The sequence below is a fragment of the Varanus komodoensis genome, unplaced genomic scaffold (assembly GCF_004798865.1).
Source record: "Varanus komodoensis strain SLA01 unplaced genomic scaffold, ASM479886v1 scaffold33, whole genome shotgun sequence".
In the NCBI taxonomy this organism is placed as follows: Eukaryota; Metazoa; Chordata; class Lepidosauria; order Squamata; family Varanidae; genus Varanus; species Varanus komodoensis.
Window position 1 is genome coordinate 5,316,471 of NW_025335817.1, and position 25,075 is coordinate 5,341,545.

Genomic DNA, 25,075 nt, shown 5'->3' on the forward strand with positions numbered 1-25,075 from the left:
GCGGGGCCGGGGGCTTGCGGCCCTCGGGCCGCCGCCTGCAGGGGTGCCCGCCGGCAGCCGGCGGCCCGGCGGGGTGTGGCGGCCTCGCGTGGGGCCGGCTTCGGGGTTCCCTGGGCCGCCCCGTTGGGGAAGAGTCCCGGGCGTCGGCGGCCGGGCGCTGCCCGCTTCCCGGCCCTCCACTTTGCTTTCCCATGCCGGAGCGAAGCCCTGGAAAAATGAGGAGGGAGTGATGAAATGGCCTCTAGGCATGTGCAGAATTCTCCTTTCCGGAACCCACTGAGCTGCTCCCTGCCGCACAGCTCCCGGTCTGCCTTCCAGTGCCAGGGGAGAGTCCTGGAAAATGCCACGGAAGTCATAAATGTACCTGTGAGGTGTACAGGATTTCTCCCTTTCTTGGACCAAAATATGACCCCCCCCTCCCGCTGCATCAGGCCTTCACAATAAATGCAAGGGTTCAAATTCAGGGCTCAGCCTTCTTCCCCACCCCAAGTCTGTGTTCCGGCACTATGGCCTCGCTCTGGAAAATGTGAAGGACATTATTTGCAAAGGTGCCTCTGCACATGTGCAGAATTCCATTTTCTGTCAGCAGCATTTAAGCCATTGCAGCCTGTTCTGATATATCAGACTGACTAGATAGGAATTTTAGGAATAACCCTTAGCTGTTTTATAAAATAATGTATTTTTCATATCTCGTTCTCTAAAAATTAAATATGGACACTGAGTTTTTTGAAATTCTTTTATCAGGAGGAAGAAAAATTAATTCAACAGGAATTAAACAATTTGAAAGCAACCGTTTCTGCGCCCTCTACAACACTGGTAAGCTATAAAAACACAATAAACACCATTCCGCATGTCCTGTATGTAAGCAGATGTTCAAACATTTATATTACCAAGTCATATTTAACTTGCTGTATACCATTCCCCACCGCAAACTTATTTTTTATTTGCAAAAATAAAAAGGAACAACAATGAAAGTGACTTGAATTGTGGAAAGAAGGAATAAAGCATGATGGAATTGTGAATGTGAGAAAAGAAAATAGCATTATCAGCAAGTAGAAATGGAGAGCATTTTCCTTTGTGAGGTCTTTAAATATTGTTAGTGTACTGTGAATGGGTGCTGAGTTACACCATAATTTTTGTGTTGTAATGGTGACACGGCTGGGGTAGTTGGCAATATGGTTTATATTATAATTATCATATGTGAAAGCAGCAGGAAGAGAATTCTTTGCATCAGCTCTAGGATCTGGTGTGAAGTTGCCTGGTTGCTAGAACATGGCCATTGATTAGGGGGATGTGATATGGTGCATGGTGGATCTTCAATATAGGATTGCCCCCAAAGTTATCTTAAAAAAAAAACTTGAGAAGGTGGTGAGGGTACAGGCAGAAGTTTAACAGAACTATAACTTTAGTTACAACAGGACTGAAGAGGGAGCTGCTCCTCATGATTCAAAAACATGCCAAAGAAATGGTACTGTTTCTACCAGCAATGGCTAGTAGTTACTATGTTCCTCTAAGAGTTATTCTGTTATTGTTGCCATGCATAACATGCTAATCATATACTGGAATTTCTTAGAGTTGCACTCCCAAACTGAAATCCTTGGTTCTGTGTGTTTCTTTTCACATGATTTATATCGTTGGAATAAGAATTTGATAATCCTCTGTCTGTCTGTCTGTCTGTCTGTCTTTCCACCCATACAACATATTGATAATTTCCATGTCCTGTATTTTAGAGATTGATGAAGGAATGTATGGTGCGACTCATCTATTGTGAGATGCTGGGCTATGAGGCATCATTTGGATACATCCATGCTATCAAACTAGCACAGCAAGGAAATCTTTTTGAGAAAAGAGTCGGTAAGCTTTTTCACTATATTGCTCAAAAAAGCTCGCATGTAGGTTTGGGTGTGTTTGTACCATGGGAAAGCATTGTTGTGATCTGGCCAGGAATGTTAAGAAGTCAACGCTTCCGTCTCTGCCATTGCTTCCCTCCAACAGGCAATGGTGCCCACTGCCTCTGAATCAAGAGGTTCTATATAGCCACAAGATTAAGCATTGATTTTTATGTCAGCAAAGTATTTAAAATTATATTGCCCTGCTATCACCAAAATCTTCCCAGGACAGGTGTTTTGGAAAAGTGCTGTAAACTTCTCTGGAACTTGGTGCTCTCAGATGTGTTTGCCTGCAACTCCCATCATCCCCAGCCACCATGGCCATATTTGGAGGATGCTAGATTGTAGGACGCTATTATAGAGTGAGACAGGAATCAAATGCATGACATACAAAGAATTTAGGATGTATAACAGAGACCATTTTTCCTTTCCTTTAGGTTATTTGGCAGTTTCCTTATTTCTTCATGAAAGCCATGAGCTACTGCTTCTGCTTGTGAACACAGTTGTGAAGGTACAGTTTTGGGGGAGGTTTGGAGGCAGGCATCACACTGACTTCAAGCTTGAGTTATTCTCCATTAATTTTAGATTTGTAGAGCAAATACTATAGGCATTTCACTTTTGATTGCTTATTTAATCTTCATAAAACAGCAAACAAAAACCAAACCAGAATTGCTCCTGGCTCATTCAAGTGTTTAATTCTAATGCTCTGTTGATCAGTGTTGAATTCTTCTGAAAGCTACTTTGCACCTTAGAAGGAAGAAGTAATAGCACTATTTTAACATCACTTTTGTTTGCTGAATGAGTTTGCTTAGCTGCGCTCTTTACAAACATTCCTGTTTGTTTATTCTCTACTTCCCAAAGCATCGGTCTTTCAAGTTTATAACCTATGGATGGATAAGGTATGGGAGATTATGAGAGTAGAAAAATGTTTTCCTAAATGAAACATACAAAAGAAAGTAAGTTTGTGATAGTTTAAACATATGAGGAAAGCCAAGCGATTTTATGGCAGCATGTGTATATTGTTTCAATTCTAACATAGTTTTGACTTATAAAAGTAAAAATGTGACTCTTTGAAATAACATTAATGATGTCTGCTAAACATAGTTAATCTGTTGAGGGGGAAGTAAACACCTTTGCATTCATGTCTCTGGCAGGATTTGCAGAGCACGAATCTCATGGAAGTGTGTATGGCCCTTACGGTGGCAAGCCAGATCTTTCCTTGGGAAATGATTCCAGCTGTCCTTCCACTAATAGAAGACAAGCTTCAGCATTCAAAGTATGTTTTTGCTTATAAAACTCCAGGAGGATGCCTTCCCAAAGCTATTGTAAACACAGAGTCCAATGTGTATTTGGTTACAACAGCAGTAATAATTGGGCTTGTTAAGGTGAACAAAATGTTTTCTTTTTTAAGGGAAATTATTAGAAGAAAAGCTGTCCAGACATTGTACAAGTTCTATCTTATTGCCCCCAACCAAGTGCAGCACATCCATGACAAGTTTCGGAAAGCGCTATGTGACAGGGATGCGGGAGTTATGGCTGCTTCATTGCACATTTACCTCCAAATGGTGAAGGTGAGAAGTCTTAACAGTTGGGATGGTTGTGTGAACTGAGCTGCCTCAGAATTGAAACCAGACTTGTGCTGATGGTGTATTCTCAATGCAGTATTTCTACCCTATAACTTTACCTCCTCACAGCCAGTTTTTCTGTGATTCTGATGCGTCGCTCAGTGTTCTGAGTTTCATTTGTATATTTTGTGTTTAATTGTCGGTTGTATGTGAGTTTGAAAATCAGGGAGAGCATTGTAACATTAAGATGGAAAGGACAAAGGTGTATAATGGAGGAACTGAAACATGAATGCATTGTTTGCAGTGTCTTGTTTAAAATGTCTTAATTGCACATTTTCTCTTTTGTCTAGGAAGACTCCTCTAGATACAAGGATTTGACAGGCAGCTTTGTAGCGATTCTAAAGCAGGTGGTGGGAGGAAAACTCCCGGTAGACTTCAACTATCACAGTGTTCCAGCACCTTGGTTACAAATTCAGCTTTTAAGGATCTTGGGGCTACTTGGAAAAGATGATCTAAGGTAAACTTCCTTGCTTCAACGTCTCGTCACTTTGAATAGGCTTACAGATGCTTGTGTTTCCTTAAAGAATTTCCATGAAACAGAAGTCAGAAAAGTTTCCCATCTGTTCATGAGCAGTTTTCAACCTGTCTCCCTTGCTCTGATTTCATAACTAGTTTCTCAGCTGTTCTGCTAGCCAGGGTAAGAATGGTGAAAGGAATGCTTTTTTGTTTTTTGGTATTCCTTCTGGTCATTGAATTAAATTCCCATTTGATACAAATTCTGCAGCTGTACCTCTACCCACAGTCTCAATTACAGGAATTTATGTGAGGTTTGTATTACAAATCATTATGTACAGTTACCCATGAAATGACCTAGTGTATCTCTCCCTCTGTTTCAGTGGTATTTGTACAGGAGAATTTCCCACTGAAATGTCTGTGCTGCTAATGCTAAATATGGTAGCCTTCTTTTCTGTCTGAGAAGCCTTCAAAATATCATGTGTATAGATTTCAAAACATTATTTTATTTGTGATTTAGCTGGGTTTTGGTATTTCAGCCTTCCTTGATAGGGCTGCGTGCTAGACACATGTATACAGTATATTTACCTTTGTTTGGAAAATAAGAAATGATACAGCCTGTTCGGAGATGAGGCAAGTTTTGAAAGCAAGGGTAGTCTTTCAGTTGGGAGACTAGAACTGCAGTCATAAACACAATTACTAAAACATAAGTCTCATTGAACATAGTGGGACTTCTGAGTTAACATGCATAGGATAGCACTCTTCCGAATTTTCTCTCTGCGTTGTTCCAGTAATAGCTAAAATATGAAGGTATTGCTCAAGCTTCTGATAATAGGCTGTTGGACTGAATAAAACTCTGTGCAGGATTGAGTTTTAAGACTAAATCTTTTTTAAGAAAGTAACTGTTTTGTATACTTTTATCACTTTGCAATAGGACCAGTGAATTAATGTATGATGTTTTAGATGAATCTCTAAGGCGGGCAGAGATAAACCACAACATTACATATGGTAGGTGGGAGTATATTTTCTAACTATAATGGAAATGCCATAGAAGAATGCAGAAAGTTGCAGTCCCCGGGGTCTGTATACAAGAGTGGGGGAAGAGGCAGCCAGACAAGTGAAGGTGGCATTTAAGAAGCTCTTGCAGCTGCTGATTTGGCTTAATGGACAAGCCAGTTTTAAGCACAAAAGCAGCTTGCTTGGCTCTGGGCAATTGTTAGTAGTAAAAACATGCAAGATACCAACCACGGACCACCCCCAGGCTTCTCCCCTGGCCATTCGTATGGCTTTCTGGACTTGCAGCCTTATTTAGTAATATAATGTGGTAACGAGTGTGAATTATTTACTGCAGTTGAAGAAATCTTTATCCTAAAATACTTCCAGCAACTACGTGTTAATACCTTTCAACGCTCTGGTTCTTGTTGAGGTGGTAAGCCTGTATCCGGGCTGCAGCTGGGAGAGTGCCTGACTGCCTGATGGCTCCCTCCGTGTAATAGTCCAGCACAGAGACCTGGCATGGGAGGAAGTGGTGGGGGCGGTGGTCTGGCCAAGCCTATTTCCTGGATCACTTTGCACTGTGAAGGGGTTTTTTAATAGAAGATTATTGTACTGCTTAAAGTAGAGCAGCCCAAATTCAGGTTTACCACTACGGTGTGGACTAATTCAAAGACTGATGATGAAAATCAGTTTTTAAAAAGCAGGTGTATCATACAAATATAGCAACATCCTTTGGAAGGAAAAAGTTGAGTGTTTGTTCGTTCTGTAGCCCCCCCACCCCACCCCGCACCCGCGTGTGTGCATTTTACTATATTCTGTTCCACCAGTAAAACAATTCTCTCCTTAGAACCATTATTGCTAAACATAATAAAAAGTGGCCAAGAGCCAAAACAAACAGCTGCGATGATAAACAGCAGCAGAACTAAAAACAGTTTGGTCAGTGATTTAAAAGCCCAGGGAAAATGACAAGGATCTTTGACTGGCAACAACAGCGAAGTAAATTACTTGCACAAGCGGTCTTTGTTGCCACTGATTTAACTTACATAGGTGGGAGCATTTGGAGAAGAGCCACTGATGGCACTGTGACGAATGGGCAGGTGCATGTGGGAAAGTCATGCCTTTGAATGCCCAGCTTCCAAGCTGTACATGTTTCAGAATGTAAGACTTTATATTTGAACGTGTTGGCTTATGCAGTAAGTGTGTCTGTCCGTGGAATGCAGAGTGCTAGAAGCTCATGTGGTCAACAGCGTCTTGACAAAGGCACTGAGAGAGGAATTCAGTGGTCCCCAAGAGAGCACTGCAGGCCCCACAGGAGTCCTGCCCCTCTCCTGAGACTAGACGTTGCCTCGAGCTCAGGAGGGGTCCTTTGTGCTCCCAGTCCCCTCCTGCTTGCCACTGTTGAAAGAACTACACCAACAGTTTTCCAAGGTTGCAAAAGCTGCCTGGGAGGAAGGGGAAAGAGGGCATTCCAGCTGGTCAGAATATGAGAAATCTGATACAATGTCCAGCCTCGGCTTGGTCCCTGCCCGCATGCCCTCTCTGAAGTCTGTCTAGAGAGAAATCATTTCAAACGAGGACGGAGAGGTAGAAAGTGCCTTCACTGCTCTTTCTAGCTGGCAGGAGCTTGTTAAATGCATGGGAGCCTCTAACATATCTGCTTTATTACGATACTAGCGTTCTGACACCTCTGTAGACTTGCTGGACTTAGGTAAGGCTTCTATATTGTCAGTTTGGTTTCATGTGACATTTAAACAAGTTTTCTTTGTCTTTGTATAGCAATCTTGTTTGAATGTGTCCAGACGATTTACACAATTTATCCTAAATCTGACCTACTTGAGAAAGCGGCAAAGTGTATTGGAAAATTTGTCCTGTCGCCTAAAATTAATTTGAAGTATTTGGGTAAGTTCTTTGACGATCATAGCCCAGTACATTTGATGCTGGATGTCTTGTGATTTCAGCTTGCAAACTTTTCAGTAACTTTTCTTTCCAGGATTAAAGGCCCTAACGTATGTTGTCCAGCAGGATCCCAACCTTGCATTGCAACACCAAATGACAATTATTGAGTGCCTGGATCATCCTGATCCCATTATTAAAAGAGAGGTAAGTGGAATGTTAAGGGCAGCTCAGAAATTCAAGCCCTAACATCAAATAAATATTTTTTCACATGCATTATTTTTTTTCTGTGCAATATTGCACTTTGTAAATATTTTTCCAGGTGATATTGCACTCTGAGAATGTGGCATGCTGGATTTGAGAGAGATTATAGATACAGTGTTTAAAGATATTGCTGCCCCTATTTAGGTTACTCAGTGTTCTGCAGATCCTTTGGCATATCAACTCCCACAGTCCCTTGTTGGCTAGAGCTGATGCAGTTTATTGTTACAGAAAATTGGAAAGGTATCAGGCTGCCAATTCCAAACAGGTATATGTAGACTTACCTTGGTAACAATAAATAACACAGTCATCCAGATAAGTATTCATGCATTTGTGCAGAGTAGGGGTGGGCAGTTCTGTCTGTTTCAATTTCTGTAGCATTTACAGTTGATCAAACACAAATGCACTTCCTTTTATTTCTACATGAGTTTGTGGTAGGTTTCTTCATGCATGCTTGTTTGCATGAAAACCCCCCTTTTCTGCAATCAGTTTCCTTGTAAATGTCTTTTTTGTATGCTGTTTTCTCCAGTGTAGTAATAATAATCCATTTTTGGACACAGTTTTTTAATCAGAGAATTATGTTGTTAAAGTTGCAGGCTATGAAAACTGAAGGACATTAGTTTGGTTTGAGGCACGAATTAAAGCCGTAGGAGAATTTGTCCAAAGTATGTGTATCTCTTTAATTCAGTATAAACATCCAATCTCTTTGCCAAATAAAAAAAACCCCTGAATGCATGGATTTGGGGAGCCAGTGGAAAAAAGACGGAAACCCTTGTGAACTGAAGCACTTACAGAGTTGGGCCACAGTATAGTATTCCATGTGTGTTTCATAGAGACAAGTACACAATTTATAAGCCTCATACACAGTCTGGGACCGTACAGATGGCTCTTCATCATAAACTCCTTGATTTTAACTTTTCCAGATAAGCATTTTTCAGTGTGCTTAGATTTCTTGGCTCGACGCTTTTTAGAAAAAGTATGCCATTGTCTACGTTAGCTATAGAACTGTTCACCACTCCGGATTCTGCTTAGATATGAAGTGATATAGCAGTCCTGGGAATGCGTGAATACATCTGAAACCGCATTTCTGTAACTGAGAGAGAATTAAGATAGATTCTTAGCTCGTGCAACTTATTCTTAAATCGCCATATATCTTAAGATACACGATGTCTTTATGCAGTTGGCATTTTGTATTGAGTGTATAGCTCTTGCAATTGCAACCTTGCAGCCTGCTGAAGATCCTTTTGCTTTTCTTCGCTTTGCATATAAACATCGATTCATCCTGCCCTTTCCTTCAGACACTGGAACTTCTGTATAGGATCACCAATGGACAGAATGTCACTGTTATTGTTCACAAGATGCTTGACTACCTAACTGAAAGCAAAGAGGAATATACTATCATCAACATAGTTGGGAAAGTAGCAGAATTAGCAGAAAAATATCCTTTTGTTTGTTTTAAATATTACTGAAGTACTTCTTGGCATTGTACATGATCAGATACTTGCATTCGTAGCCTTTGGGAAGGTGATGCTGGGAACATTGTGAAAAACTGCTATCCATAACTAGTATATGTTTTATTTTTATTAGTTTTATTTCTGTACGGCCCAATAGCCTAAGCTTTCCAGGTGGTGTACACCAGTTGGTAAATAGTAAAATAGAATATAAAATATGAATGCTGGTAAAATCATCAAAATTACCTTGTTTTGAAAAATTAGTAACTCTGTGTATGTGTGTGTGTGTGGGGGGGGGGGGGGGGAAGAGAAAGAGAAAGAAATTTCTTTTGTTATCAAGACATGTTTTCTCAGATCTGAACTTTTAGCACTGCGAGGTATGTTCAGGGACTTTAGCAGATAAGGGACTTAATTTAGTAGATAAGTTTGGCACTTGCTATAAGCGAGTTGCATATAGTATAATAATGGGATTGCCCACCAGAAGTACTTAATGGGGCCAAGATGCTGGACCTCAGCTCAGCAAGCTCATAATTGACCAGTATTAAACTTGCGCTCAGTAACCTCCCTATGTTTTTCTCTCCTTTAGAGAGAAAGTAACACTGAGTCTGTGCCTGTTGATTGTTTCCCTCAACCCTTCAGCTCTTTTTCATCTTGAGCAGATTGTGGATTTAGACAGAAAAGGATAAGGGCAGATCAAGTTCTGTTTCAGTTCCCATAACAAAGAAATTGTAATGGGATAACAAGCGTGGGGATGTCTTCGATCTTACTTTCATGAGATCTGAAATGGATGGGAATTGTGGTGACCCACAATGCTGTGTGTATTTGCTTGGCCTTCATTTATCTTGCCTGAAGATAATTTTAGCAGCCATTTCCCTTATAAGTCTGCTAACATCTTTAATGTAATGATGCTGAATCTGCAAGAGAGCACAGTTGGATTGTCCAAGTACTTTTCTTTAATGTTTCTGGCACGTATGCTCCTGACAATGAATGGTTCATCCAGACAATGAATGCAGTATTTTCCATAGGAGGAGATAAAATGCATCCAGATATCCCAAATAATTTCTTACGACTCCTTGCTGAAGGTGAGCAAAACACATGTCACCTAGTGATGAGTACTTACGAATGTCATTTTTAAAAATAGTTCTTTTAAAAACCCACATCATACAGTTAGAGGAAAGGAAGAACAATGATGCACGTCTTTCCTAGGTTTTGAAGATTCACAGGAAGACAGCCAGCTGCGGCTTCACGCTGTCCAATCTTACCTCAGGTTGCTAGAGGATGAAAATGCAGTTTTTCCACAGAAATTTCTTCAAGTGATGAGTTGGGTAAGAAAGACACAGATTAAAAAGAGATACAAGAATTCTCCAGCACAGACAAGCTCTAGGTACAACATAGGCAATTGAATTTTGAACATGATGACTTTTTAAGGAAAACAAATATGAGAAATAGTTGTTCGTACAAAATGAATGTCAGTTTAACATGTGTTTCAGCATCCGCATGCTTGAGGGTGGAAGTCAGACTAAGTTTGAAATCAAATTGATTTTATTGATAAAATTATGCTTGTGTTGGCATTTTACTAGTGCAGACTGCTTTAGGAAGAATTGTTTCAGTATTAAATTGTCCTGTTTTTAATCGGGTGAGGAGTAATCCACTCAATTGTGTGGGCTGCCTACTTTTCATATCTTGTGTGTTTTTCTAAGAACCTTGGGTTTTCATCAGAGGCAGTACTTATGGTTGCCATCACACTGTTAAAACAAGGCATTAAAATTTACCAACATAGTTTAATGACAAGGTACAAAATGATGGTAGAAACAAAAACAAGGCCAAGGCCATTATATTTTGCATCTTCAGAGTTATCTATCCAGTTTTTTCAGGGACTGGAGGACTGGCTTGGTTCTTTCACATGTGGAAACCAGAGTTTGATATTTGCATGATTCATAAGAATAAAATGCAAATTATATATATTACATGCCACAAGTAGACTGTTGTAGTTTCCTTTTTAAAAATCTGTTTTCCATGTAGCCACATGTTGTTTGTGGATTTTCAGTAGATTTCTTTGGTTTTTGCCAGACAAATTTCTGAGTTTGATTCGTATGACAAATGAGATCAGTTAAGTCTTCTAAATAATACTTCAGCTTACTTTACAAAAATTTTGAGAGTTACTCCTAGAAGGTTCTCAATGGGAATGTGTTCATTATATTTATATGCACTGCAGATTTCTTGGAATTTGAAAGATCAGAGATTAGCTCCTTGTTTATGTGTACATTGTTATCTGTGCCGATCTTTTGCTCTTAAAATCATATTGCATCTCAGTGGCTTTTTCTAGACCACTCTATTTTTCATCTGACAATTTTGAATCTGTTAATTTTTTGTCTTCCATAAATGGAAAGACAGAAATGTGTCCAGATTTATTTTCCATTTGTCCTTTATAGATTGACCATGTTGAATTTTTGTTTGACAGGTGTTGGGGGAGTACAGCTATCTCATGAAAAACACAGATCCAGAAGTTTTCTTGGCAAGTTTGCATAGGATACTTACAAAGAATGCTACTTCCGAAACCAAAGTCTGGATTATGGCTGCTGTGATGAAAATAGCTCCTCGAACCACAGTTTCAAAAACAATTGATGAACTCATTGTGGAATTTGGTAATTCCTTGGACACATGCATGAGGCAGCATGCATTTGAATTAAAGCATCTATATGAAGATAAAGAATTGATGAAGAAGTTGTTTCCAGTTGATGCGAGCTGTGAGGACTTAGCGGTGAGTTAGTGGTATCATTTCTGTGTGCATCCCTGCATGGTCCTTGGAAATTGAATATTTCTTCAAAGCACACTAGAGAAATAAGTGCTTGTGTTTTTAAATCTTGGACCTGTGGAAGTAAAATATATGTAGTAGACAGTTTACCTGGATCTTATTCATGGCTTCCATCATCCTCCCAAAATTTGGAGGCAATGTATTCCCTTATTGAAAAGTAGAACTGTTCTCCAGTGTTAATGCACTTGGCTTTTTTGTGAGGACACACAGTGCGAACTAGAGTCTTACCAGGGGATTCTGCTTAACTCTGCAGACTGTCAGAAGCTCATGTCCTGAATGTGCAATTTTGCGCAGCACGCCTAGCAGGAAATGTGCCAGGGTTGCTCAGTTTCACTTGAACTGTTTTAGACTATTGAGGTTGGCAAGGGAAAAAAAAAAACACTTTTCAGAAACATCTAGTTGTTAGCAGGCAGTTAAAAGCAATTAAATAATGAGCGCAGCCCCATGGTTTGCTAGAGGGTGAGGCTTTTCCAAGATGCGAGGAATTGCAAGCGTCTCTCAACTACACTTCCAGGTGAACGGGGCAACGGAATTAGTTGGCCAAAATCAGCCATCAAAGTGTTTTGGAAGGCGAGGGAAGTGTGGAGGCAACTCTAGTCTCTGTTCCTCTTCCTGTTCATTGGATGTGGGAAAACCTCCGTGTTTGGAGGGTTACAGGCAGTCACATCAGATGGTTCTCGAATGTGTTACTTGCCAGTATTACACCTTACTGAGAAGCCTTCCTCTGGCAGAGTTGAATCTAAAGTGCTCTAGAAAGAAAACGGTGGGTCTGAAAAATTGGGCACTGTTCTCACAAAGTGTATATTTAACTGGGGCCATTCACGTCTGGTTGCTAGCAATTTTGTTTTAAAATATACTCGGATCGATTTGATATGGATATTGGGTAGAAACTTCCACAGGATGTATGACAAAGCAGGTGTAGGGTTGTTAGATAGCCAGAGGCTAGCTTCCTAAGGTGGCAGTGGTATTTCCTCGAGGGGTTTATAACTGAATAACTTTTTAACCTGTCGCTCTTAATTCAATATAGGTCGATGCTTCCTTATCCTTCTTAGATGGGTTTGTAGCTGAAGGGCTGGACCGCGGTGCAGCACCGTATAAACCTCATCACCAGCGGCAGGAGGAGAAATTGTCTCAGGAAAAAGGTGATTGCATGTTCACTTTTCCTAAGCAGAATATTTGATGTAGGCTCGGGGCAAGAATATTATACATCGGATGGTGTCCCTAGTCAAAAAAAACCCCACTCTTCCAGTGCTTTTGTAGCAGTTGTGCCTCATTGCTTGGTGGTGGAAGCAGCAAACTGAATCATCCTCAGGTGAACTGTCCTGATCATTTTGGCCTGTTACTTCCAAGCCTCCAGTCAACTTCTTCAAGCGGCCTTATGTGTCATGTGTCCGTTTTTTCTGACTCTCCATATGAAGGGTCTGTGATTCCCATGAAAGAATGGGATAGGAAAGCTTTGGTGACTGGTGGGACAGCCGCACTGGAAAATTGTGCTTATATAATTAAAATAAAATATAAAATTATACTTTGCATTACAAAAAAACAAATGTTGTGCCATATTTCTGTGTATGTAAATCCAGATATGACTGTGGTTCATGGTGAGCAATGAATTACAGATTTCATTATGTTGTACGGTTTATTACATTCACAGTGGGGCGTGTAGTCATGGAATAAAGATGCTTTGGTTAAATGCAGTTGTAATGGGATTTCTGTGGCCAATATTCTAGGGTGAATATTGCTTTTGCAGGATTCTTTCAGGATAGACGATCTCTTATAAATGCAAAGTGTGTTGTTTCTAAACAATGCCACCCCACGAATTCTTGGTGTCCGTACCAGATGGTAAAACATTCTTGTTGGAACTTATTTGTGGCAGATACAACAATCTGCCTCTCATGAAGTATTTTTGCCTTTTACGTGCTGTTTTTCATTCTTTGCAGCTTTGAATTTTGAACCATACGGGCTCTCACTTTCCCAGAGCTACTCAGCATCTGGTTTTCCTGGCAGACAGTCTCCAACTGGACTTTCTCTGGGTTCTGACATCTCTGCTAGTAGTGCTGAGACAGGACAAAAGGAGTGAGTATCTTGATTCTTTTATCAAGTTGGCCTTAACTTGCTAGGAGAATATTGGCTCTGCAGAAAGCAATTTCTTTCTGTGATTTGATTTGTAGTAGTAAGTAGTAGTACTTTATAACCTGCCTAATTCCAGTCATTGAGATTTCCAAACAGTTTTTACTTAAAAACAGCCGTGGGGTCTGAATTAGTTTGGGGCTGTAGTGCTGAGGAGAAGAATGAATTAGCCTCCCCCACCATGCCATTTATTTTGCCAGCCCGTACGACCCCTGTTTGCCCCAACTTCATTAGTCTCTCTGTGTGGCTAATCCTTGGAAGTAAGCCCACAAAAGTTAGTAGCCTGCAGATTTTTTTTTTACTTGTCTGCAGGTATCCTGTCTTTCCTCTTGCTGGAGGAGGGGAGCCCCCTTCTTCCCAGCCAGCAGGGAAATACAGGATGCTAATAGAGTCAGCAGGAAAAAAAATTGAAGGCCTTTTATAAAGTAGCCTGGCCAAGAAGGAATGGAGCTGAAGGATGAGTGACCTATCCTCTGGCATCCACGAAAACTGGCTGACCTGGTGGAGCAAGGATGGAGAAATCAATCCATTGTCCACCATCCCATTAGCTCACCTTCCCCACAATGCCTTATTGCCTGTGACTTTCAGGTAAGTTATTTAAATGCAAGCCTGATAGGGCTTGTCCTCAATTTGGTTTGCCAGTAAACCTGGCTTCTTCAGGTCGGTACAAGGGGAGGCAGGCCTTCCAGAAGCATTTTGATGGGCTTCTCCTGGTCTCTTTGCTGACCTCTCCTAATTACACATTCTTTAGGACCAACAGTCTGAAGCTTGACGGCGTGAAGAAATTATGGGGAAAAGAAGGCTACCTCCCTCAAAAGGAAAGCCAAGTAGAAAAAGAAGAGAGTGTCAAACCGATGGAGCGTCTTGTTGCTCATTATCCACCACAGTCCGAGCAGGAAATTACTGGTCTGTCAGAGGAAGAGAAAGAAAAGCAGCAGCTCGCTTCAACACTCTTCGTTGGCCTGGGCTCCCAAGGCAGTGTCAGTCTGGTAGGACAGCAAATAGTGGCTATAGCAAACTTACAGTAACTTTGAGAACATCTCCCAAAGTTGCGGTTTCCAAATATGTGTTCTGAACCCGCTGCTAACTGTCTGGTACATCCCTGAATGATGTAGAATCCAGTACTAAAGCCCCGTGTACTTTCTTTGGTGTACATAATGGGACACCCACACTGCTTTTTGGTTCTTGGAATCCGTTCCCCAGCCAACACAGAAAAGCAATTCTGAAACTGAGTGGGGTTGCAAAACAGTTTGCAGTTAATCGCAGGAGTCAGCTGTTCAACAGGAAAAGTGTCCAACTGTTTTGTGAGGAGTGCAAGCCACTGCGCTTGTCTAAAGGCATGCTTTGGATTCTTGTCTTGTGTATGGAGTTTCTCCTGCTAGAAGTGTTGATGCAGGTCCCATGAGTCTCTTGGTCTTTTCCCACCTACATTTTGGGAACCTCTTGTCTGCAAGGAATGGAAACATGAGTCAAGTATTTCCTTCTTCCCTTTACCATTGGTTGTTGTCTTAATATATGATTCATAGCTAAAAGGGGTACAATTACATCATCATATTGGTCTTTCTGACATGTGCAAGGTCCCAGGTTCAATCCCCAGCTTCTCCAGGTAGGATTGGAAAAATTCCTGATTGAAACCCTGGAGAGCTGCTGCCAGTCAGTGCTTGACAGTACTGGGCTAGAGGGACCACAGTTCTGACCTAATATAGCGCAGCTTCCTGTGTTAGCCAGGCAAATGGCACAGAGCTCAGAATGTGAGTTGCATCTCCTTTCAGACTTGTGGAGTAAGTTAGTGTACCCTGATTCCACATGCATCCTCACTGAGCCCTTCCAAAACCATGGATTCTACTGTATTGCATGGGCCCCGTTAGAAGACTGGTAAATTTATTAATGTTTATCAGATAGTGTAATGAACTCTCCCGGTGCCCAAAAGCCAGGATGGTGTCTTGATGCCATGGCAAGGCCTTAGAACCTTAAGCCTGTTAGGAAGAGCACCAGAGTTAATCGCCTTGGCATTGCTTTCCCCAGTTATTCAGAAGGTGAGGGCCAGCTTTGCTGTGAGAAGAAAGCTGTTTGCCTTACTGAAGGGGCTTTTCTGCCTGGAAAGGGTGCATATGGGCAGACTTGGCAGTAGCGGGAGAGAGGAACCATCACGTGGCAAGAGGCATTGCCTCTTTCTCTTGGCCTGGTGAGGGGCCTGACATGTTGCTTGCCCAGACAACTTTGGAGACCCATGGAATATCCCCTGGCCTATTGCGGGAAACTAGTACGGGCACCGATGGAGGTGGAGTTGAGCTTTCTTTTGCTTGCTTGTCACTCTGCATCCATCCTTCATCATTGTATTCGATGACCTGTGTATCATTTTGACACATTTCTTCCTAAGCATCCTCAAATCTAATGTGAAGTGACATGACTGGACCAGACCCCTGGGGTTAAAACAGCTGTCGTCTTCTTTTTTTAAGCTAATAGCCTAAGACCCATGATCAGTTCTTTTAAATCAAAGGGTAGGGAGAGGAAAACTGGAATAAAAAAGAGTGGGAGGAGAGAGCAGAATAAAATGCAGGAGAAAACTGGACACTGGTAAAAAGTGAAAGTACCAAGTGGGCCTCATGTCACAGGTAGAGGCTAAAGGAAGGTCTTGACCATGAAAAGGTCGAAAGCTCACGCCTTCAAACAATTAGCTCTACTCAGACTTCACATTATAAAGTAAGTTTTTTGTATTTGTCTTGTTTTTCTGTTGTAAAGATGGGCAAAGGAGACTCCACAACTCAGAAGTTCACAAGAAAATCAAAAACAAAGGAAACACAAAATAATGAGGGAGCAGTCAGCAGCCAAAGCACGGCTAGCCCTTCTGCGGGTCCCGAAGCATTATCAAGGAACAATGAGCCTTTCCAAAACAATGGGCACTTACATTTAAGGAAAGGTTCGCTGAGTTCAGCTGAACATTCTGAATCGAAGGTAGTGTTGGATAGATCTCCTTCTCTTCCGGAAGGTGGACTGAATGACAAGCTTTTGGGTCATAGACTTTCGCCATCTTCTTTATTTGCAGATGGTAATATGGACATTTTTCATCCTTCTCCAAGTGCTCAGGCTATAGTCCACAATCAACCCCCTTTGATGCCTTACTTGCCAGAAGATGTAGCCAAACATCCACATTCAGAAATCTTAGAACTTTGTGGGAATGAAACTCTGTCTTTGTATTTTTCTAAAGTCTGGAAAGATGATTGTGTCCTACTTGTTTTATTTCTTGTCAATCGAAGCACTTCCATACTTAAAGATGTAAATTTGAAATTGGAACACACGGAACATCTTAAGGTAAGAACAATTACAGTTTTATCACCGATTCTTTCCTTTTGAAATGGTAATACAAAACACTGGTATGGTCTTCCTTTATTTTGTAGATCTCTGAATGTCCTGGGTGCCATTTTGCTGTAATAGAAGCCCAGAGCATAGAAAGCTGCCAGATGTCTGCAGTAATGGAGGAACTCTGCTCATCAGGAACAGCCTCTGGTTCCATCAGTTACCATCTAGAATCAGATACACACCTCAGATTTTCTGTAACTTTAGGCTTATTGGATTTTATCAGGTAACTCTTTCAATTAACTTGCTAGGAGCTAGGGAGTGCAGCCAAGCATCTGTGTGAATGCACTTGCTTTCTTCCTTAACCTGTGACCCTAGGTAAATCTTTCTTGTACCTATGCATGCATGCACTTTCTCCTTCCCCAGTCCCTCATGGTTTGCTTCCCAAAATTTATTATTTGAAAACTACCAAAGGGGTTTGTCATGTGTGAATGTCCTTTGAAAATAAATGCTGGCTTGAAGGCTGCCTTTCCGCATTTTTGCTATTGCAGTAAGATACAGCCTTCCTGCATGTAGGGCACCTGGCCTGGCTGAAGGAAACAAGATGGATGGCTAGAAAGAAAGAGCCTTCTCAGTGAGGGATTGGAATTAACTCCCTGAAGAGGCTTGCCTGGCATGGGTGGTTTTTTTCTTTGTGCCATGTAAAGACCTTTCTTTTCTTTCCAGTGTTTTAGAGGCCCAATTCGAGATTTTGTGGCTGTTTTATTTATTCCTGTTTTTATTTATGAACACCCCTGTTTCCATTTATAATGGAATCTTGTTTAGCATGACCCTTTTATGGTGCTGGAAAAATTTGTGTATACTTGAAAGCTGTTCCAGAAAGAAAAGCTTTGTGCCTGTAGCTAAAATAATTAATTTTTTTTCTTTTTAATTGTGTCGGCAATATCACATTCAGACCAATGAAAATGACCACTGATGAATTCGGAAAATTGTGGCTGTCCATTTCGAATGATGTCAAACAAAACCTAAAGATTACTTCATCTCAGGGATCAGTGTCCGTTGTTTTAAACATGTTGCAGAAAAAACTGAAGCTTCATATTGTTGATATTATAGGTAAGTAGTTTGATATTTCTGCTAGTCCTAAAACTCCAAGTTTGTAACAAGAGGTTAACACATGTTTTGAAGAAGAGGTCTGCATTTGGTTCTGGTCTTGTCCAAAGCGAAGTGGGTGTCCTCTGGAGCAGCCTAAAGAGAATTAGACCCTTTCTGAAACTTCCAGTGGACTTTGGAAAGATGTAGAGGCACAGGTGAGATACCTGGAAAAATTGTTACAGTTCCCTTGTATCCGCCCCATCTCTTTCAAAAGAAAATAAAGAGGTCTTTAGTGAATGATGCTGATAGCTTCCCATAAGAAAATAATGTTATCAGAGCTCTCCTTTTAATTTTGAATCATAGTGCATTTTGGGGGGGATTTAGACTCAGTGTCAGCTGAACAGTAAGTGAAAGTACAGCCTGAGATTGTTTTGCTTTCTTATTCAGTCCCAGTGTCTGCACGTCTACCGTGTGAGCTGTTTTTATATATATCGCCCATAAAACAGGGGAAGACATTCTGTTTAACATCCCCAGCACATAAAGGTGGTTGTTGAATACACTCCCTGTGCTTTTCTCTCTAAAATTTGATACGATTCATTCTATCTGGCAACTGTTGTGCCAAAAAATGAAGATAGAGTGAATTCCCCCTTTTTTAAAAAAGGGAAATATTCCACCCCCACTGCACTTACTTGTCTGAAATTTGACAGATTTCATCCACCCAGAGTGAGACTTCACAGCCTACACATTGCATCTGATTATATAAAAAGTAAAGGGGGAAAACCCAAAAGAGATACAGAAGTAGTTATAGCTGTTTGGCGATTTTCCCTGTTGTAATCAAGAAGGAAATATGGGTTTTCCAAACTGAGTTTCTTATTTTGACCCCAGCTGAAGAAGTGGCCTCATCTGAATTGATCCACTTTTTAAAGCAGGGTCCAAATTGAATCATCTGCTTGGTGCTCACCCTTCGCTTCAAACAAGTAATGTGAAGTACAGTAGATGAAGTACAGCCAGGGTCCACCCTTGCTGCTCACCCAAAAGCGATTTTGCGGGGTGACAAGGACCACTTTGATAAACTCTGCAGCACCGTTGACTTTCTGAAGATGGGCTTGAACTTTATCACCTGGGTGACAAACATTTTGTGGTTTCCAGTTAGTCTGTAGCCCATTCCAATTATTATTATTATTATTATTATTATTATTATTATTATTATTTGCAAAAGGCAGTATTGCAAATAAGCCTTCACACCCTGCTTTGGACAGAGAAGCGTGAGTGTTGCAGGGCATTTCTCATAGACAGGACTTTGCTTAGAGAGGGCAGAGGTGATCTCTTTATTCATCAGTGCTGGATCCATCTGCCCCTTTCCCAGATTCAGCCAAGGTTGTCAATGCCCAGAATGTCTCAAATACACCTGGGCCCTACTGTGATGGCTTCCAGTGAACCTTACCTGTTGCAGGATACCTTTCCCTAACCATGTTTTGTGCTGTTGGTTTTTAAGGTTCTGGAGAAAAGCATTGTTCTAGGTATTAGAAAGGTTCAGGTTTACAAAGTTCGGGTGTGAATCTGAGACTAAATACAGTCCTTCAGTAAGAAAGAATTACCAGCAATGCTTAGGGGAGAATGATATGTGAAAATATATCGCATCTTTCACACAATGATTTTTAAGGAAACCAACTTCCTCCTCTTTTAGGTAATGAAGGGGTCGCATCTTGCCGACTGCTTCCTTCAGTTCCCTGTTTACTGCATTGTCGTATCCATGCTGGGATGCTGGCGTTGTGGTTCAGATCATCTTGTTCTGCCCTTCCGGACTGTTTACTTTACCAGTGTCAGAAGGTGATGGAAGAATCCTGAGTAATAACAGTGCCTCTTTCAGTTTCTCAATGCCAAGATGGATATGTGTGATTTTATGCAGGGTTTTACCAAAGCCAGCTCTTGTCAAGAGGCGAGTTGCATAGGATTAAGGTCTACAGAGGTTTGGATGGAATGTGGCAGTTGTACTTAGGAGCTTGCGCCCTGTGCTCCATGCTCAGGATAAGTTAGCCGCTGTCACAGGACTAAAAACAGGGACGTTTGAGCGAGACACATCATGCAAGATGCATACTTGCAGTTACGTACTTACATAGGGTCGCAAGAGCTTAATCATAGGATCGGCTTCTTACTTGAATTACTCCATTAATGTGGCTTGCAGTGTAAAAAACACGTATGCCTTGTCTACTCTTCCTGGTGAGCTTTTTTTTAGAGTGGCATCTTAGATGCCGATTGTTGATGACACTGACATTCAGTTATAAACCATCCATGACTGTCTGGTGGTTGATGGCTCTGTCTGGGGGTATCGTGTTACCATTCATTGACGATTTGGTAAAAAGCGACCTGTGTATGCCAGGCTTTGGAAATACAGGAAAATCGCTGTTTTATTGCACTTCACAAAAGGAGTTAATATTAGGGTTACTGTCTTTCTGTGATGACCTGTTGGGTACCTGTACATTTCAGGAGACCTGGACCTGTCCTGTGCCCAAAACTGGAGGTTGTGGTTTTAGTGTGAATTAGAGTTTGGTTTTTGAAGTGCAATGCCTTCATCAGTGTTTCAGGTCTTGCCTTTTGGGATGTACAAACACCAGGACTGCAGTCCAGAAGGCACCCAAGAGCTCGTGCATCAACTCACAGGCATTCTGACGTCAGTGGCAGCTTGCCTACATCCTCCTTGCCACAGCAAATTTCCTTAATTGCACTGATCGTTTGCCATGGTGATAACACATACCTACCTTTGCACTTTTGCATTATAACAAAAGTAGGAACACAACTTGTTCTATATGGTCACGTTGGGCTTCCGTTTCTGGAAATAGCAGTGCTTTGTGCTACATGGCGAGAGCTCCCTTCGCTTTTGAAAACTGCTGAGTTCATTCGTGAGATGTCATTATCGTTCTTGCTGAATCTTCACTTCCTGGGAAGTAGCTCTTTGGGTCCCTGCCACAAAACTAGAGCTCACTAAATGCATGGCACCAAAAACAAAGTTGGCCACTTTAAAAATAGCCCGATGTAGCCAACTGGTATAAATGGCATATTAGAAGCAACTTACGCAAAAGATGCTGCTCCTCATTTACACCAACAGAAGGGCTCCGTTGGCCGGCAGATTAGACTGGACTAACTTCACTCCTTTTCTTAACCTCTCGTCTGCTGAATTTTAAACTTACTGGGCAGTACCGAATGTTGCCACTTGGACTCATGCCTTTGACACAGTGCTAGTGGCCTTTGCTGCAGATCTAATTGTGTGCTCTGATGCAGAGAGTTTTGGCATTGCACTGGAGGTCTTTTACCCTAAGTCAGTGGCATAAGCCGAGTGGCAAATCAATTCTAATCTTCTTTGTTATTGCAGAAGAACAGAAACCTTGCAGCTGGCCGACTTCTTCTCCATTCAGTTATTGTACCACTTTCTGCTGCTCATTAAATGGGAGAAGTATAACCTTTGAGTGGGGTTTCTGATAGGGCACGGGAGATTCCAGTTTAAAACCCCCAAAACAAAAAAGTGAGTGGTGTTAGCTCTGAGGGCTTCTCAGCTGACAGCCCAGGTTTCTAGTTCTTATGGATAAGGTGGGAATAAATAGAGCTAAAACACTTCAGTATATTTGACACTGATTCAATTGTGCTGGAAAGTAAACTTCCATTAAAAACCTCAGCCAGCTTACAAAATACACAGGAGGCTTGTTAATCTTTTTAATTCTCAGGCTGGCTGTGTAGAAGTGCTGAGCTTATGTTAAATTGGGCAATTTCAGTGAACGCTTACACTCCTCGTACTGCTACCCTTTTGTAAAGTGGAAGTATGTGACTTTGTTTTAAAGCCAAAGCTGTCACTTTCCCATAATTTATAACATGTGGGCATGTTTTTGTTTCCTGCATTGTGAAGTTAATTCTTTTATTTGCCCAAAGTTGTGTTCTCAGACTTGGGGCTGCAGGTCTGATGCTGTGAGGATCTCTTCTGATACAATGTCCTTTAGTAATTTTGGAATGGAGGGGAAGATGGATGGGAAAACATGATTATGAACATAAAAGCCATGTGGATTTTTGAATATGTAACTGAGGAGAACATTAACGCTCTTAAACATTTTCACTGGTATTTTTTGTCTGTGGTGCTAATGATGCTGCTGTGGTCCCTGAACAAATCCTGTGCGTGTGTGTGTGTGTGCGCGTGTACATCCAGCAGGTCACATTCTGTTCACTAGCTTCTTGGGGTTGGGGCAAAGCAGTGTTGTTCTTAATGTAAGTATTTATTTAAATACGCCAGTCTCCCAATCCAAAAAAGCTGCTCAGAGCAGCAAACAAAAAATAAAGAATAAAATTTATGTTTGCCTCTCAACTCCTGGACCTGGTCCAAGAGCCTCCGTCACACAGGCTACCACAAGCCTGCTGATAATCAGAAAAATCTTGTTTTGGTTCCAGGGATGGTCTTGAAGATACAAAGTAAAGGCTATCCAGGGAAGGCGGAAAACGAGAAAACCGTAGGGCCCAGTATGTGTGTCTGCATGAAGCAGTACTAGACCTCTGTGGAGCCAGTGCACAGATCCCCAGACTGTACAGCTCAGGGACAGGAAGGACTGAAGGAACCGTTGTGTTGTTATAATGAGGTTGCAGATTGGATCTGTCCCTCTAATGTGTCCAGGAAGAACGACGAAGGAAAAAGCATCCCTGTGTGGTTACTGCCCTGATGTTCCCGTCACTGTGCGTTCCTGTTGCTGAAAAGGGTAGATTTATTTCTGGGCGTTGGTGCGCCATATTGATGCCCGGGTGCTGGTGGCATCCATAATGGGAAGGGTGGGCCATTGCAGGCCTAGTTTTTGAGAAAAATCAAATGTTGTATCTGCCTTGGATTTATTAGTAGAAACGTTATGATGTACAAAAGTTAAAATTAGAGTAAAAATACAACAGAATCCAAGCAAAATCCTGGCCCAACTAGTAACCTAGCATTTGCCTTCTGCTGGACTGCAGGTTTGAGGTAGAACCCAGAGGCAGACCTGCATGCAGTACTTGGGGAAGGGTGCAGAAGCCCGACCTGGAGGTTGCCAGAGCATGAATACACATGTTCATAGCCATAGTTTCTGTGTGTGGGCTGTTGCAGTTGGCATGTGGTCTCAGCTGCCAAAAGGTGCTGTTGAACTTCTAATGACAAGCATCGATCTATTTGGCACCCCCAAAATGTGGTGCCAGGACTTCATGAGGGGCACAGCTGCCCCCGGAACAGGCTAAACAGCCCCATCCTTATTCAGTGGGCACCTGCAGCCCCTCCTGTCTGGTCAGGATTGAGCGTCATTCGTTCTGATTGTATTGCTGCATTTGCAGTTCATTCAATTATCTGGGCAGATTACATGGTTCCAAGAGAATAAAAAGAGTATATACCAAACATCCAACCATAAAGGCAGGCATTTAACAACCTGTAGTCTGTTGTTCTCAATTCTAAACGGCAAAATCCTGGGCCTAAAAAAAAACCTGGGAGAAATCTTGATTGGACACCAAAAAGATCGGTGTGGGTGTTAGGCGAGCCTTCCTTTTATGGAAGTGCCTTGTGCATGGTGGCTTGTGCATGGTGAACAAGCCATGCTGCTGGGTTTGGATGGCACAAGAAGCTACTCCTGGTTCCATCATGTTGTATGGACCCACTCTAAATGAACTCTGTTAAGACATTAATGGTGGTGGAAACCAGTGTTGCTGTATGGGTTGAAAAAGACTACCAGGTGTGGTGGGAGAATTGTGCAACTGCTGTGCTTCACACTTGGGATTCTAGAATGCTTTCCCTTGGGAAATCCATGTTCCCTTCCAAATACAGATGAAAACATTTTTATTCCATCAGATGTTTGTGGATTAGTAGACATTCTCACTATTCTTATGTTGTCTTCAATGCGTGTAAGTTTAGTTATAATGTCTGTTTTCTATGGATTGTTTTCACTTATACTTTTAGACTCTTGTAAAGTGCCTCACAAGTGGTTTTCTGGTGAGTAATGGGCTGTAAATATTGTAACACAACAGACACACATGCACACCCTTCCCCTGGGATCCCATTCCAGTCTGTGACTTTAGGGGGGAAGGCAAGCTTTGGCACCATCTCCACTGTCATGGAGCACAGCCTCTCTCCGTTCACTTCAGTGGCACAGAGCAGCCTTCCCCACTCGGAAGCCTTTCAGATATTTTGGATGTCAGCTCCAGCTAACACGGCCTCAACTGCTGGGAGTACTGGGAGTTGTTGCCAACTATTTCCTGCATTGCACTCTCTGGTGGACATGAAGAAGTGCAGCGCAACCAAGTGGTAGGATCCATGGGAATGCGGTTTTACTCAGCCGCTTCTCCTCTTTTCCAACTTGTCCTAATGGGGGGTGATGTTCTCAGGGCACTGAAATATCACTGTCTGAACGATCTACGGCTAATAATGCATATTAATGTTTGTTTTATGCCTCATGGAAGCAAACAGACGCCCATGCTTTTAAGGATTTAATACTCTGGGATTTTTCCTTCCATTTTACCATTAATGATGTGCACCCAATTTAAAACCTCAAACTGAGCAAACTCCCAGTGTAATTTAAGAGCTGGCAAAGCTAGAATTCCTGCCTATGCAGTTTTTCTATTGTTTCTACCACATGGTGTTTAGCATCGTACGACGTTACAGCCCTCTGTGCACGTGCCAGTGCTGAATTTTAAATTTTGTTTGGAATATTTTGTTATTTATCTGTCAAGTGTGCTGAATTCAGTCAAACTTTGTCAAGTGTATGTGGAGCTGTACATTTGTATCTGTGGTATGCTCTTTATTTTAAAATAGTTTGATTTTTTGCCCTCCTTGTAATTAGTCAAGTGCAACATAATAAAATATCCGGCTGTTTTAAATTATCACTGTGTGTCTGACATGGCTATGCAGCGTTTGTGGTGATGTTACATACTTCAGTCTAACGTAGCTGAGAGCTGTACCTCCAGGTGTTCGATTAAAGGTATATTTGCTGCATGGACTTGTGTCCTCTGGATGTTTTGGCCTCCAGCTTCCATCAGCCTGCACTACCTCTGTGCTGGCTGGGGCTGATGGGAGTTGTAGGACATAGCATGCAGAAGGCCACAAATTGTTAATCCTTGATCTGTCCCACAGACTTAACCTGGTTTACTAGTCATTGCCTTGTTTATGAAAAGGGGACCGGGATTGCTACTGAG

At 41.7% G+C, this 25,075-nt stretch overlaps 1 protein-coding gene across 2 annotated transcripts; it reads left to right on the top strand.

Annotated features, from left to right (window-relative positions):
- The first annotated feature begins 248 nt into the window (after nucleotides 1-248).
- On the top strand, nucleotides 249-24,763 carry AP4E1 (adaptor related protein complex 4 subunit epsilon 1). Of its 2 annotated transcripts, none has more exons than XM_044438820.1 (20): nucleotides 249-816; nucleotides 1,731-1,854; nucleotides 2,327-2,400; nucleotides 3,044-3,165; nucleotides 3,301-3,460; nucleotides 3,805-3,971; nucleotides 4,902-4,975; nucleotides 6,740-6,862; nucleotides 6,954-7,063; nucleotides 8,416-8,555; nucleotides 9,538-9,650; nucleotides 9,775-9,893; nucleotides 11,030-11,329; nucleotides 12,411-12,525; nucleotides 13,321-13,456; nucleotides 14,262-14,490; nucleotides 16,253-16,822; nucleotides 16,909-17,093; nucleotides 17,763-17,920; nucleotides 19,587-24,763. In XM_044438820.1, the coding sequence occupies exons 2-20, from the start codon at nucleotides 1,737-1,739 to the stop codon at nucleotides 19,745-19,747; spliced, it is 3,174 nt and encodes a 1,057-aa protein (XP_044294755.1). In that variant the 5' UTR covers nucleotides 249-816; nucleotides 1,731-1,736; the 3' UTR covers nucleotides 19,748-24,763. The 2 variants fall into 2 exon arrangements, with proteins under 2 accessions (XP_044294755.1, XP_044294754.1); XM_044438819.1 differs by having other exon boundaries at nucleotides 251-816; nucleotides 14,262-14,499.
- The last annotated feature ends 312 nt before the right edge of the window (nucleotides 24,764-25,075 follow it).

Coding starts and splice junctions, on each gene's coding strand:
- AP4E1 (XM_044438819.1), top strand. CDS start 1,737: ATGAAGGAATGTATGGTGCGACTCATCTATTGTGAGATGCTGGGCTAT. Junction 7,064..8,415: donor ATCCCATTATTAAAAGAGAG/GTAAGTGGAATG, acceptor CCTTTCCTTCAG/ACACTGGAACTTCTGTATAG. Junction 16,823..16,908: donor AACACACGGAACATCTTAAG/GTAAGAACAATT, acceptor TTTATTTTGTAG/ATCTCTGAATGTCCTGGGTG.